The sequence below is a fragment of the Brachyistius frenatus genome, unplaced genomic scaffold (genome assembly GCF_029030835.1).
Source record: "Brachyistius frenatus isolate BFR_SWC_R1_liver_20210118 unplaced genomic scaffold, ASM2903083v1 Contig_47, whole genome shotgun sequence".
Classification (NCBI taxonomy): Eukaryota; Metazoa; Chordata; class Actinopteri; family Embiotocidae; genus Brachyistius; species Brachyistius frenatus.
Window position 1 is genome coordinate 1,010,164 of NW_027210646.1, and position 14,113 is coordinate 1,024,276.

The following is a 14,113-nucleotide window of genomic DNA, read 5'->3' on the forward strand; positions in this document are numbered from 1 at the left end:
CACTCAGACCCACTCTCTGTGGAAGAGGCGTTTCTCCGGGAACATCTTGTCCTCTGATTGGACAATCACACGTACGCTGAACTGTGATTGGACGCTCACACGTTTTCTGTAAACTGCACTTGGCCATAGCTCTTCTTCCAGCATTACATTAGTGAGACCTCTGGTGGTGCCGTTTGTAACATGCAGGACTTACACAATCACGGCACAGGTGGGTGAACTGCAAGATATGTTGCGCTTTCACGACAAAACATGCTTTTTTAAATTAAAAAAATATATATATTGCCCATGAAAACTATACACCGTTCATTTTTAATGAAATATTGTTAATACAAATTTGTTCAAGTTAGAGTAAATGCACTTTTCATGAAACTGTTCCATAAAAACATATGTTAAAAATACAAAATCAAATGTAAAGACACCATAGTGGGACATTAAGAGAAAGAGGCAGGTGGGAGCTGCCAGAAAAACTGAACATGTGAAAGTATCAGCTGCAATATCCCTTCCTCTTCAGCTTCAATCTCATCTAGCGATTTGACTCATAAGAGGAAGTTGCCAGCGCAAAAAAAAAACCCTCGAGCTTTTACAGTGTTTAGAACTCACTGCCTTGAATAGAAACAGATCCTCCACACCAATATAACACACATAAATTAAAAATAGAGTCAGGCACAACCTGTTAGTCTTGACATTTTTATTAACATAATAATGTCTGAGAACTTTTCTAATGTCAATTATTCTAGTGCAGCTTGAGTTTTAAAGTGATAATATACAGAAATATATGTAGTCTTAAAAGGAAATACAAATGGAAGCATTAAAATATATACCACATAAAAATTGTAAAATCATGGACGGGTTCTGGTGCCAGCAGGATCATAAGAAAAAAGACATACATGAACCTGTTATATTTGGCCATATTCCAGCATTTGGTGGAATGAAAAAGGCACTTTAAAACATCTTTTACTGCCTGGTCCACGATTAAGGCAGTGAGAGAGCTTTGGCAAGCCGTATCCAGAACCAGGCCTGTGTGCAAGGCCGAGTGTAGTCGCATATGGTGAGGAAGCGTAGGATGCTGGGGAACGGCTTTGTCATCGACTTGTAGATCACTGGAATGAGCCGTTTGTTTCGAGCTCCTGAAAAAAATAAAAATGAACGGGAAGTTACATACATACATACACACACAAACACACACACACAAGCACATATGTCAGAAACAGGAAGATAGAGCTGCTCAACATAACAAAAATCGACTTTACCAGGACATAGGCTGAGAGCAAACTTGGTCTGAAAGTCACAGGCATCACTGTCGAGGTATTCATCAGAAATCACCACCACCATCCTCTTACACCTGCACAGATTCCCATTTAGCATGGTAGAGACATTTGAATTAATGTGAAAGCCAGAAAATAGGGAGAGTTTAAGAAAGGGGACAATGATACAGCTCATGGCAAATTGTGATTTCTTTCTTTCTTTCTCAGGTGACTTTCTATATGTGAATCCAAAATGAAACCGTTCATAGTCAAGTTTAGCTTTCGATTGGCACTGTAAATTTAATTTCTTTTGTATCTGCGAACTTTCCATTTTGACTTTTTTTTTTTTTTTTTTTTTTTGTCCTCACCGATCATTAAAAGAGCCTCAACTAGAATCATATATTTTCCTGACTGTTACTAAGCAGCAGGCCGAATACTTAACCCATTTTTGACGGTTGTCCTAGTTGCAATCTGTGGTATTGCAAAAAAAAAAAAAAAAAACAAGATTTGCTTGGGCTGCCCTATTTTTCGTAATGATCTGGTTGGAATTTCACCATCACACCTGGCTCCATGAGTCAGTGTTTGCTTTGTCAATTTTTCTAGTTAAAATGAAAAGTAAAGAGGCAAATCAACAGAACAGACCCACGACATGGTTAGCATGTGTACAGATCCCACCTCTTCTCAATGAGTTCACTCGTGATGGTCCACACGCAGGAGCCCGGCAGGACGTCTCTGTCGAACACACACAGTTTCAGCCTGTAGTCTGTCTGTTCCAGCTCCTGGATCATTTCATGGACAAACTCAAAGTCCCTTTGGCAGTAGCAGATGAAGGCATCAAACATCTCTGGGGGACCTGTAGTCGGATTACATTTCATAACACAACTTTATTCATCTCTACTCGGCTGGTATTGCAAAATATTTCACAACCCAAGACAACAACACGCACACAATAAATGTGCATTAAAAAAAAACTTAGTATTTCACATAAGTGAAATATATTCTAGAGTAAAGCACTTCCTAACCACGAGACTGCAGGGAAGTGGTGTAGATGTGCGATTAGAGATCAAGACAAACTATCAGATTAAGAGACAAGTTGGAGCTTTTCCTGTGCTGTATCTTACCACAGAAATGAACGCTGCGACCATGTCTGGTTTGACTTGAACAAACACACTGGCTCTTATAAGTGCATTACAAGGTTCATAATTCATATTTGACCAGAGCAGCTAAACTGTACAATTTAGGAGGCGTATTCCAAGCAAAAACAAAAGGCAGAATGAGAATTGTTACAGAATACTATTGACTGTTCATCGCCTAGAAAAGTCATTCTTTTACTAATGTTTTCCATTTTTACTACTTTTATCTAACATGCATTTATACATAAAAGGGATAACACCAGGTAACAATTGATCCGTGTCAAAAGTTTAAGCAGGCCTACTTATAGTGCAAGTTTAAGAGTATCTGTTTATACAATTCCTGACCTTCTGGATTGTCCTCCCTGGTGAGAAACTTCTCTGGGGTGCGAGGCAGACAGCTGTCAACCTCAGGAACCTGAAGTGGGGGCTCAGCTTTCTTCTTCAGATTCTCACAGTACTTCCTGACATCCTCATCTGGTAGCAAAATGTATATTTTTGTCAACAACACAAAGTGAAATACACACAAATACATGCAGTAAGTTAGGGAAGATGTACCAGGAAAGTGCACAAAATTATCTGAAGTGCATTATTTGCATATATTATGCCAAAAACGTATTGTAGCCTATACAGAAATAATAAATAGAAATATATTTAATATATAACATTTTACAGAAATGTGATTTAGTGCAGGCTACTTTATTGATATAAGTACTTACTATTGTACAAATACATTATTTTAGTTTATTAGTACATGAACATTTACTTCATATGGGGCAAATAGTATTTCTTAAAACTTTTCTGACATGTTTGCAATAAAAGAATTCAGGCGTGTGAATCATTTCCTGACGTGCAGCGGCAGGAAGTGCGATGCAGACAAGCTTAAACTCGAAATCATGAACTATTGGTTACGTTTACGGATGACAATGCATTTTCAAAGGGAGATTAAAGTGTCATTTCTTCTGGCAGCAACGCACCTATGAAAGGACGCAGATCTTCCACTATGTCGTCTCTCTCCAGCTTCGCGAGGATTGACAGCAGCTTTCCCACCGTTGCATCAGCGGTCCGAGCCTGCCATTCCTCCAGAACCATTTTGGTGGGGCTTGTTGTCACTTCATAGTTCTTTATCTGCAGGTAAGTGAAGCCCATGGCCTCTGCAACAGCCGTCCAGTCCGCGGCCACGGTGTGTCTGGGGTTCAGGTAAAGACCCAGCTTCTTCCTCACAGTCACGTTCAGCGCGATGAGTGGAATCGTCTCCACGTCAACCTTTAGGTCGGCGCAAGCCATTTTGGAAAAGTTCCGGATCCCTCTGCGGCACTACTGGCTGTAATTAAAAGAGGTAAAACCCAAACATCGTAACGACAGACGTGGTCAAAGCTAGTTGAACCCGCTGCTTCAGGCGTCCCACAGCGTACCTGACTCCAGAACAAGGAAGTGATGTCAAATAGACTTGCGTGACTGTCTGCGTCACACGTGGGAGGAGATGAGTTGTTTACCTCTTAAAACTACTGAATCTATTGTACATGTTGTCCACTGGCATTATTGCTCTGGTAAACTGAAGGGAAACTGATCCCTTGAACTGATTAATAAGAGTATGCAATGAACAATACAGATGTGGGCAGAATGTGTGCTGAAGCGTTTCTATTCCCTTTTCTTGCTTGCATTCATAACTGAATTTACTGCAGTAGATAAAACTGTAAAAAAAAAAAAAAAAAAACTCCTGTCCTGAATCTTCACTGGTACCTCTTTTCTTGGGCTGAGCTGGAAAAAGTCAGATCCTTATTCACTCAAGTAAAAGCAGTACAGCCATGTAAAATTACAAGTCCTACTTAAGTAAAAGTCTATACTTTTTCAAAGTCTGCTGAGATTTCTTTTAGTATGTATGCACCTGAAGAATGTAAGAATTTTGCTAAAGACCTAAACCAAACCAAATACCTTCCTTTTCAGTCGAACATCTTCTTAAATGAACAAACACCATATTTGTACAGTGTGTATGTTTGTTTGTATGTGTACTTATATGGTTGTTTCCGTTAATAATAAAACAATTTTTTTTTAATGTAAATCATTTTTGAACTGCTTTTGTATGAGATGGTGCAATACAAATAGCGTTTTAGTTGAACAACAAAACTGTCCCATTTAGCTTTTCTTTTACATTTGTAACCACCATAAATAAGCAAAGCTTGAATAATAATACAAAGTAACGACAAAGAAAACACCGCAAAAACCATGAGAATACAATCATTATAACTGATCTGGTGCTTTGACTGTTTCTGCGGCATAACAGGAAACATAGAGAGGAGTTTTATTTTCCACAGAACAGATTAACGGTTTGTTAGAAGGGGAACATGCATTTCTATAAATCCTAATAAGACAACCTCCCCCAGTCAGCACCTCAGTGTGCATCACAGATTTAACAGAAGCAATCCGAGTTTAAAATCACAGGAGCATTTGTGGTTCATCCACATGTTTGGTGTTTGAGCCGCATCACAGGTTTTTGCTTCTGGAGAAATAGAAGTCAATGCCTCTGTCCTGGTGCTGTTTGGGAGTGTGAGATGGGCCTTTCTTTCCTCTTGGTGAAGGGCCAGTCCCGCTCTGAAAATATAAATGTTTGTGATGATTTTAAAGAAGACAGCGAGGCGACATTGCCATTTAAATGCCCCTTTTTCACATACAGTTTAAACCATCGTGAAATGAAGAAGTATTAAGGCCTTTACTTAAGCAAATGTAGAAATACAGCAATTAAAAACACTGCAGTACAAGTAAAAGTCCTGTATTCAAAATCCTATAGGACAGTATCATCAGTAAAATTTACTTCAAGTATCGAGAGTATTTGTTCCACAGAAAAAAGGTTTATGGGATTGACATATTTTTTTAATATGAAGTATTAGTTGGTGGAGATGGATTTTTAAAAAAAAATCTTCTTCATGCTTATTTATACATACAAGGTTTAGACCAGCCATTTCTGACTTCAGCTTTGAACCCTCTTCAAAAGGGTCAAGATACAACTGATGGGTGAATCTGAGAATACAATTCCAAGTATGTTAATATAAAATGATGTCACAGAATATTCTCACTGCCCTGTGACACAATTTTATATTTAAATAATAATTGGAGTTATCGCTAATCTTTAAGTTTTTTGTTAAACATATTAGATACGTTGGCCTATTCAGGCTTCAAAAAAAATTAAACCATCTAAAAAGTGTTTTTTAGATGGAAAGGCTTACAATATGACGAGGGGCTACCGCCAGACCAGGGTAACAAGCATATTAATATTCAATAATAATTGCATTTTTATAACTTTTGTAAAAGTATAAAAATACAAGATAAAGAGGTAAGGTAAAACCTTAAATGGAAAAGTAACTGAAAAGGTAAATAAAGGCAGTGTGGTCAAATATCTCCCTTTGGACTGTAGAAGGGTAGACGTATAAAGCAAAAATAAAATAGAAATACTCAAGTAAAGTACAAACCCCTTAAATTGTTTTACTTACATACAGCAGTTGAATAAATGTACCACAATGGATACAAAAATTAAATAAAACGTCATGGCAGAATTATGTAAAACCACTACCCACTTCCCTTTTCTCAAACACCCACCGGTTTCTTGTTAATGTGTCTGCTCCACTCAGGCGCCATGACTATGGGGGCAGGGTATGTCTCACCAAGGGACACATGAGCATGTGACAGTGCGGCGGTGCTCAGGGTCCACGGTGCGTGGACGTCAGCTCCTCTGATCGTCTGCAACTCTGGAACCCACCGCCGCACATAGTCACCCTGAAGGAGACAAACCAGGAAGAAACAATAAATCATCGAGTGAAAGCTGATTTCTTCACACTTGTACTGGTTTATTCATTATTATATGACAGCAAAACCATCACAAAGTGGGACTCTGACATTCTGTGTGTGGACTTAAATTTCAAAGGGAAGTGAAACAGTTCAAACTTCCAAAACGTACGTTATTGTCATAGTCGAGGCCTTGTTTGATCATGTTGAACTTCCTGTTCTCTCTGGGGTCATTTCCTATACCAGCGCTGTACAGCCAGTTGCCATAGTTGCTGCAGACGTCATGGTCAATCTATGGAGGTAAAAAATTAAATCATGAGGCATGTGTGAGTATTAACATCTGAAAAGGAAAAATAAAAGGACTGAACTGCTTCAAAACTGCTATTCCACGACATCTCAATAATGACATAATTTATTAAAAAATTAAGTAAGTAATTAAGTCATTAAATAATCAATAAGTAATTATAATCTGGCCTACACTACTCACCAGAAGGTACTCAAACCACTCAGCTCCCATCCTCCAATCAAGGCCCAGATCCTTTGTGAGGAAGCTCGCAACGTTTTGTCGCCCCCTGTTGGACATGAAGCCCGTCATCGCCAGCTCTCTCATGTTGGCGTCAACAAAGGGCACTCCTGTGCATCCCTCTTTAAGTACAAACGTTACACATGCATTCAGCTACAAACTATTTCAATCCATCTCCTAAAGACACAGACGGATTAAAAATTTTTTTTTTTAATATTTTAGAATAAATTTGTACAAACTTTTCCAGGCATTAAACAGCTTCATGTCCTTTTTCCATGGCACCGATTTGTCTTGAAGGCCTGGGTTGAAATCACCACAAATTTTATATTAATTTACTGTAAAAAATAAATAAATAATAATAAATACTACTACAAATAATGAAAACAATAGATTGAAAACTAATTTTACCTTCGACCTGAAACATCCTGTTTCCATACTTGACACCCACAAACTTGAAGTAGTCCCTCCACAAAAGTTCAAAAATGACCCTGTAGGAGAGAAGAAAAGAAGATAGATTTGTATTATATGTGACTTGATAGTGGCCAGTGACAGAGTACATTTTATTTCCACTAAAAAGTGTGATTTTTCCCTAAGTACATATACACATTGACAACTACAACTTTTTATATTTCCAACAACAGACAGCGTACCAGAACAGATGTACACATCTTAACAATGTGGCACAACCATTGCATATTTATTGTTTAGTATGTCTCTAAATAGTAACAGCCAGTATGTCTACTCACCAGTATGTGCTCTGATTGGCTGTCCGCTCCATCTCATACTGCTTGATCTGATGATAAATATATCTGGGTGAAATGCAACCCATCGCCAGCCTGCGGAACGCCAACGCCGCACCATTAGAGATATAATTACAGGAATTACTTACGTAGAACTTTAAACTCCACTAAGCCTCATGAGGTGGAGAAAATGAAACAATAATACTCACCAAGGTGCAAATTTAGTGGAATAATCCACCCCGATCAAGCCGTTACGGGTCTCTTTGTAAGTTGCGACTGCATCCTACAAAGCAGACAATATATCTATTACACTGACAAACAAAATAATAAAGCACTACAGGATTAGTTTCGCAGCAAGTAATTCTGTACTCACAGTGTCCCAGAAATAGTGTTTAAGTCTGGCGAGAGCGTGACTTTCCCCGCCACTACAGGGGAAGGCTGAGCGAGGATCAGTCACAGGTTCTGGAAGAATAAAACAACAGGAGCATCAGACTGCTTCATATACACTAAACATTCTCTGATGTACATTAAGTACACGTAGAATCATAAAAGCTTATTCATACGCAGAGAAATCAAGCCAGTTTGTTTGCTTGCTTGCTGATAATGACGAAATCTGTGCTCAGCAGTTTGCCTATTCAATTCTGAAAACAGCAGGTGTGGATTTACTTTATAGAGTCACTGCATAAAATGAGCAATTTGGGATTCCTTCTTGCCAGCAGCATGTAAAGACATTAACGCAAAGACAATTTAATAAGCACATCAAATAAATGTGACTGGGTGGCACAAATTGGAGGCTTAGTATGGTCATCTCTGCAAATTCAAACAGAACACAAAGACACAAAGGAAAAGCCTATGTGAGCTTAACTTCACAGTGAGCTGATAAGAGATGAGGATGATTCACCTGTCTGTTGCAGGTCCTCTGCTGTAGGAACGGCTCCTTCCTCCAGCCCCGGTGGAAGAGGATTGAGCTTCTCGGGAGTTGGGAACACAGGCCTCACCCTGCTCTGGGTCTCCATTGCCTTCCTGAACTGAGTGTACACATCAGGAAGCCTAACAAAACAGGCAGGAGGAAATGTTACAAGGCCTTCCTAGCACTTTTTTTTTTTTTTTTTAACATGCAGCATGTCTTTCATACAAATACAACTTCCTCTGTGTGTTGCCTTTCAAGCAAATTCCAGAATAAAAAAAAAGAAGCACATTGAGCAGAAATTGGACGCCTCTCACCTGGCTATGCGGTGGAAAGGAAGATCATCTCTGTGGTACAGCGTAGAGGCCCAGCAGGTGTGAACTTTGACCTTCATCTGTGCACAGACTTCCTTCACCTTTTTCTCCACATTCAGCTCTTCTGAAGCAACCTGCAGCGTCAACACATGAAGGTAAAACTATGTCCAAATCATCAGGCTGTGTAATAAAGTTGTGATTATTGACTCTTAATAAGAGAAAGAGTAAATAGAACCACCTCTTCGTGAAAAGCCACACTGCAGACAGAGCCCAGTTGCTTGATGAGGTCAGCAACTATCTCCTCTGGCTTACCCCGCCTCACTACGAGATTGCTGTCACACGCACGCGCACGCGCACACGCACACGCACACACACACACACACACACACACACAAAGAAAGATAAATACAGAGACACACACAGACAGCGTACACCATGCCAGGCAAGCTGCATCCTGGGTAGAGGGCTAGGAGCCCGGAAAAAGTGATGGAACAGAGTGTGCAGCCTGTTAGCCCAGGTGTGTCCTGATCCTGTTACAGGCACATCACTTCAATCCTAAAAAGCCGAGGATAAGCTTTGCACCAAGGGTATGTGCAACGATAACATGAATGCAAAAGTTAATGAACTACAAAACAAAAGTCGATGCTGTGCGTGATCAGCAAGTTACGCCGTGATGTGCGCGGAGCAGGGGGAAGCCATCGCATTCACGAGTAAGTGCTCCAAGTTGCGTCGCATGATCGACATCAGCGCCCGAGTTACGCACGTCTTTGTTACCACTGCTACGTGGGCATTTGCAAATTCACGATGGGCCTCAAATATGAGGCAGAGCGCGCACATCAGATTTTGTTTCAAATTTTGGGGGAGAACAGAGAGAGGTCGCAGGAAGCCAAACCTGGTAGGTCGGGGGCGGTGGGGAGCGATGATTGTGTTGTTGAAGGAGAGAAACTTGTGCGTTTTAAAATCACCGTGGAACGTCACCGTGGGGAACTTGGTGTCGACAGTCTGACCCTTTGGGATGATTTCATGGTGCATTTCATTTCTCCATCTAAAGCATTTCAAAAGGTCTCCGTTGCCGATTGACAGAGTTTGATAGAAAATGTAATGAGCGCTCTCTGCTCATGTCCATGAAAAGATCTCAAATGCACCCATACAACCAGCTCACAAAAGCATGTGTAACTCTGGTGCTGTTTTTGATGAAGACATAATTTAACGCTTACTCGCGAGGATTAAAGCTTCCCTCAGCTCCGTGCACATCATGGTGCTACGCTCTGTTACCGCACAACAGGAGCAGTCCCATACGTAGTGGGTCTTCCAAGGCTATAACAAAGACTCAGGTGGACTATTGAAAAAAAATAAAAAAATCTACACTGTACAGTAAATAAAAGAAATAAATGACACACAAATGTAAAATAGAGAAAGATCAGTCAGTGAATGACAATTGAATTACCTGCCCTTGTTGAGCAGTGTGTTTCTGAGGTCTCTGACACTCTGCAGGAGGAAGCGCAGACGGAAAGGTCCCGTCTTTGGTTGGTTGTAGTTGTAAGTGCCCACATAATGTCTGGGGTCGAAGCAGTACAGTGGAACTATGTGCTCAGCATTTCTTTGAGCCCAGTGGAAAAGCTGCAGGTCAAGAATAACATGTCAAGGTCGTCCTGAATATCCCGAGACAAAGTGGCAGAAAACACGTCAAACGGCATATTTCATTCTTTGATCAATACAGGTTTTGTTTCAAACAAATCATTTCTCATTCAATGTCATGTTTCAGGTACTTTCATGAGCAAAAACATATTCCTTTGCTCCGGGTTTTATTTTGAAAAGTGTAACCAGAAATGTTGAACAACCGCTTTATTGTTGTCTTCTTTGTAAATCCTACGTTATATTAGACATACGGTTACAACGTGGGATTAAACAAACAGACCAGAAAGAATATTTCTGACATATATTCTGTTATTTTTAAGAGGGATTTCAGTTTTGTGACGATCTGACTTTGAATAGGCTTTTATTCTGAAGGGTCAGCGTAGGAAGTAATATCGTTGCTGTCTGTCGACCATAACAACCGCAGCTCGATGGTACAATTGGAGATGATAATGTGCATGAATTTTTTTTGTTGCCGTGAACAAAGCAAAGGCAAAACCTTAAACTGACAAAGTCAACCAGATACTTTTACTTTAGTTAAGCTTAGTTCCTGCTAATGTACAATGACGTCGTGTCGACGCGACACGTAACATGTTCTCTTACCTCATTGTCGTGGAGGCGCAAGTCGTTTCTCAGCAAACATATAATTGTACGGGAGGTAGACATTACTTTGCTTCGTTAAGCGGCAATAGTTGCATAAAACAGCAAAAGCCCTCGGTGCGTTGGACAGCCGTGTCCTCCGGTCGGTCTCGGTCTCTGCGCTCCTGACGTCACGTGTTCAGACACGAGTCGCACGAAGTTACAAAACGGACTCTTTCGTAAGATGGTTTTCTAAACACCTTGGTTGTCAAATCTACTGTAGTTACGACTCGTCTCAATCCGCCTGCCGTCTATCAGACGCCACCCGGTGTCCATTTAATTATAACACCGCCGGGCGTCGGTTCTTTTAAACGCCACCCGGTGTCCACTCAGCCCAGTTAGTGTGAATCAAACATGCTTTGTTTACAATTCAAGGAGAAACATATGAATGGATCCCCAACCACAGTACATCCAACTGGCACAAACACAGTTGGCAATTTAAGGATGGATGGGGGGTGCATTCCTTCGTAAAATGACCAAAATGCACTTAACCTGCCACCCCTCCTCTCCATCACCAAGTCCAGATCCAAGAGGTTGTTGAATGTTAGTTTCCTGGATCCTTTATCTGACTGAGGTTTGTGCAAGTTAGGATGTGCGAGGCTAACCACAGCTCTGAAATATCAGTAACTGTACGTGCACTAATAAATGCTCACATTACCATATACAAATAATATAATGTGATTTGTCTGTAAAAGGAGGCCTGCTCTCTTGATTTTCTTTTGAGTTTCAAATTCTCCTGTGATGGGGGAAAAAAATCATAATAGCACATAGCCTTACCTAGTTTGTAAATTAGAATGACTGCATAATATGATGATAATAAAATAATATATAACACAAATGATTTAAAAAATAATATTAACTTAATGGCAACAAATGAGGATTTTTTTTTTTATGAAACTGCAACAAAAAAGTGATCAGAACAAAAAGGATACACATTTGTATTTGGTTACACACATGACATGATGAAATCACAGAAAAAAAAATTGTCTCAGACTTTTGATTTATTAAGTTAAATGTACAAAAGTTCAATGACTTGATACATTTCATGTTTCAAGGCTTTGTCATTAAGACAAAACTCATTTTGTCCCAATCGAAAGCCTCCCAGCCTCGTCATACTGCCAACCAGCTCTCCAAGAGACAATCATACATACTCCTGTCTAAATCACAGTACATTCTACTGTATAACTATTTCATCAAATAGATTTGTATATAATGTAAAAGAAATTTCATACAAAAGTGCATTACAATATGTATTTACAGTATAATCTTCCATATAAAAGAATGTCAGCGAATCCTGTGTGTGCTCACTATTGAACAGCTGCTCGCCTTACTAGGAAGCTCTCCGCTTTGGCAGTGAACATTTGTGTTTACAAGCAGATTCAGATAAGGCACTGACACGGGTCAAAGAGACTTGATCATTCCTTAAGTGCCACCGTATTACAGCTCGCCACAACACCTCCGACATCAATCCCCCCTAGTTACAGTTTCATCTCGTCTCCACTTCAAAGAATACAACATTTGGCTCCGTCTTTCCAACCGGACACTTTTTTCGCGACGTGTAATGTTACGCTTTGAGATCACATGCCGTCACGCAGAGATAGGTGTGCTGTCGAGTCGCAAAGTGACCCATTCAAATGGCGTCGAAAGCTAAATAAAGGCATGGGGTGAGGGGATTCATATTTAAGGTTACAACAAATAAAAAATAAAAAAACATAAACGAGACGCTTCCTTCAATCGAATTTCATGAGCGTCAGAATATTGGATTTGGTCTGTGCAGTCGACTGTGCACGAAGCTGCCATAACACAGAAAAGGCTATAGGTGAGAAAAAGTCCAACATGACTAATACTGCACATTAATTTTGCCCAAAATTCTTCAAGCTTTCTGCCTCTGCAATTTTTCTTTGGCCACTTCTGAATGGAACAAGGCTCGCTGCATGGGAAGATGGAGTGAACGTGATCGACTCCTACAGGAGTGTTGGTATTGCTTAAGAGACATTGCACACTATTGCAAAAGTTTGGTTCTTTTTTTTTTGTCTTTTTTTTTTCCCCCCTCTTTACGACACAAATCTCACTATGAAATTATAAAAATGCATCAAATAGAAAAATATCTCCTCAGTTGATTATCCTGCATGTCGGAAATGTTTAAATGCATGATATCAAAAGTGCAATGTAGACAATCCTTCTGAATGGGGTTGTGAGTGCTATGAAAAGTAGGGCAAAGTCAACCCTATAAGATGTTAAAAAAGACATTCTTACTTACAAATTCTTATTGTAAGGCGTTGACGAGAATACATTTGAATTTTTTTTAGGATGACGGTAGAAATCTCATCTGCGAGGATGACTTTGTATGTGTCATATAAAAATATGTTACCATCTTAATTCCACTCACAGCCGTCGTAGGCTGACGAGTAACTTACAGTACGATCAGATGTGATCAGCGGCAATCACAATTACAATGTCTACTCGATCCCCGGACACTGTACTGCGGCAGTAAATGAATGTGAAGTGAGACCCGGAGAGTTTGAGACGTCACGTCGCTCTAACTCGGGTCACTTTTCCCGCTCTTGTTAAAGGGCAGCAGTCTAGAGGTCGTGTGACTGCGGAGTGCCTTCTCTTCAGGCCCCTCCTGAGGGGGCCCGACGCGATGCCCTGGAGGACGCTGGAGGTCTGACAGCAGTCAACCTGGCCTCTCAGGGAGTAGAAGGAGCTGAGCCAGTCGGTGAGAGATGCAGGAGCCCTGACAAGGCAGACACTGGTGATAGATGACAGGGCAGGAAGTTGGAGTGGTGCTGAGCCCTGGAGCCTGGTGACGGAGGGAGAGGCCCGGGGGGGAAACGGGGCGGGCCCGGAGAGGAGGGGAGGCGCCGGGGCCACGGAGGCCTCGCAGGCGGGGAAGGGGAAGGGGGTGTTCACCGGCCTCAGAAGCTGCCCTGGACAAACGGGTGGCTGAGCAGGACGTCTGCGGTGGGCCGCCACTTCTCCTCCACAAACACTTGCCGCAGGAAGTCCCTGCACGCGTCGGACACGCCCTCCGGAAGCAAGGGCTTCGTGGGCTGGGTGGCGATCTTAAAAATGGCTGCCATGGCCTCGTACTCGGCCCAGGGAGGTTTCTGGGTCAACATCTCAACAACAGTGCAGGCAACACTCCTGAAGAAAATCACAGCAGCAGCAAACATGGGTTATGTTTATAGGTATTTACTT

The 14,113-nt window shown here is 41.0% G+C and overlaps 3 protein-coding genes across 4 annotated transcripts in view; all 3 read right to left on the minus strand.

Moving 5' to 3' along the window:
• Positions 1-673: 673 nt before the first annotated feature.
• On the minus strand, positions 674-3,778 carry myd88 (MYD88 innate immune signal transduction adaptor). Its single transcript, XM_069703564.1, has 5 exons — positions 3,352-3,778; positions 2,723-2,851; positions 1,920-2,097; positions 1,251-1,342; positions 674-1,127 (listed from the first exon to the last, which is right to left on the minus strand). Exons 1-5 carry the CDS (start codon positions 3,659-3,661, stop codon positions 973-975), a joined length of 864 nt encoding a protein of 287 aa, XP_069559665.1. The 5' UTR covers positions 3,662-3,778; the 3' UTR covers positions 674-972.
• A 658-nt stretch (positions 3,779-4,436) lies between these two features.
• cry-dash (cryptochrome DASH) lies at positions 4,437-11,025 on the minus strand. The gene is made up of 14 exons (XM_069703546.1): positions 10,877-11,025; positions 10,086-10,258; positions 8,877-8,970; positions 8,642-8,772; positions 8,319-8,467; positions 7,791-7,879; positions 7,627-7,700; positions 7,424-7,513; positions 7,086-7,165; positions 6,917-6,976; positions 6,642-6,799; positions 6,327-6,446; positions 5,969-6,145; positions 4,437-4,966 (listed from the first exon to the last, which is right to left on the minus strand). The coding sequence occupies exons 1-14, from the start codon at positions 10,937-10,939 to the stop codon at positions 4,859-4,861; spliced, it is 1,566 nt and encodes a 521-aa protein (XP_069559647.1). The 5' UTR covers positions 10,940-11,025; the 3' UTR covers positions 4,437-4,858.
• A 1,940-nt stretch (positions 11,026-12,965) lies between these two features.
• The window catches only part of map3k22 (mitogen-activated protein kinase kinase kinase 22), a 36,257-nt gene continuing 35,109 nt past the window's right edge, over positions 12,966-14,113 (minus strand). For both annotated transcript variants that reach the window (XM_069703539.1, XM_069703538.1), the window contains one exon: positions 12,966-14,059. In XM_069703539.1, coding sequence (XP_069559640.1) covers positions 13,831-14,059 — 229 coding nt within the window. In that variant the 3' untranslated portion in view covers positions 12,966-13,830. The remainder of the gene's footprint in view (positions 14,060-14,113) is intronic.

What these genes read in the sequence shown, in the direction of transcription:
- myd88 (XM_069703564.1), bottom strand. Translation starts at nt 3,661, where the DNA reads ATGGCTTGCGCCGACCTAAAGGTTGACGTGGAGACGATTCCACTCATC. An exon ending in AGATCTGCGTCCTTTCATAG is followed by an intron (nt 2,852 to 3,351) that starts GTGCGTTGCTGC and finishes TTTTGCTACCAG; the next exon opens with ATGAGGATGTCAGGAAGTAC. An exon ending in TGCTCTCAGCCTATGTCCTG is followed by an intron (nt 1,128 to 1,250) that starts GTAAAGTCGATT and finishes TATTTTTTTCAG; the next exon opens with GAGCTCGAAACAAACGGCTC.
- cry-dash (XM_069703546.1), bottom strand. Translation starts at nt 10,939, where the DNA reads ATGTCTACCTCCCGTACAATTATATGTTTGCTGAGAAACGACTTGCGC. An exon ending in GTGTGGCTTTTCACGAAGAG is followed by an intron (nt 8,773 to 8,876) that starts GTGGTTCTATTT and finishes TTGACGCTGCAG; the next exon opens with GTTGCTTCAGAAGAGCTGAA. An exon ending in AACACTATTTCTGGGACACT is followed by an intron (nt 7,701 to 7,790) that starts GTGAGTACAGAA and finishes TCTGCTTTGTAG; the next exon opens with GATGCAGTCGCAACTTACAA.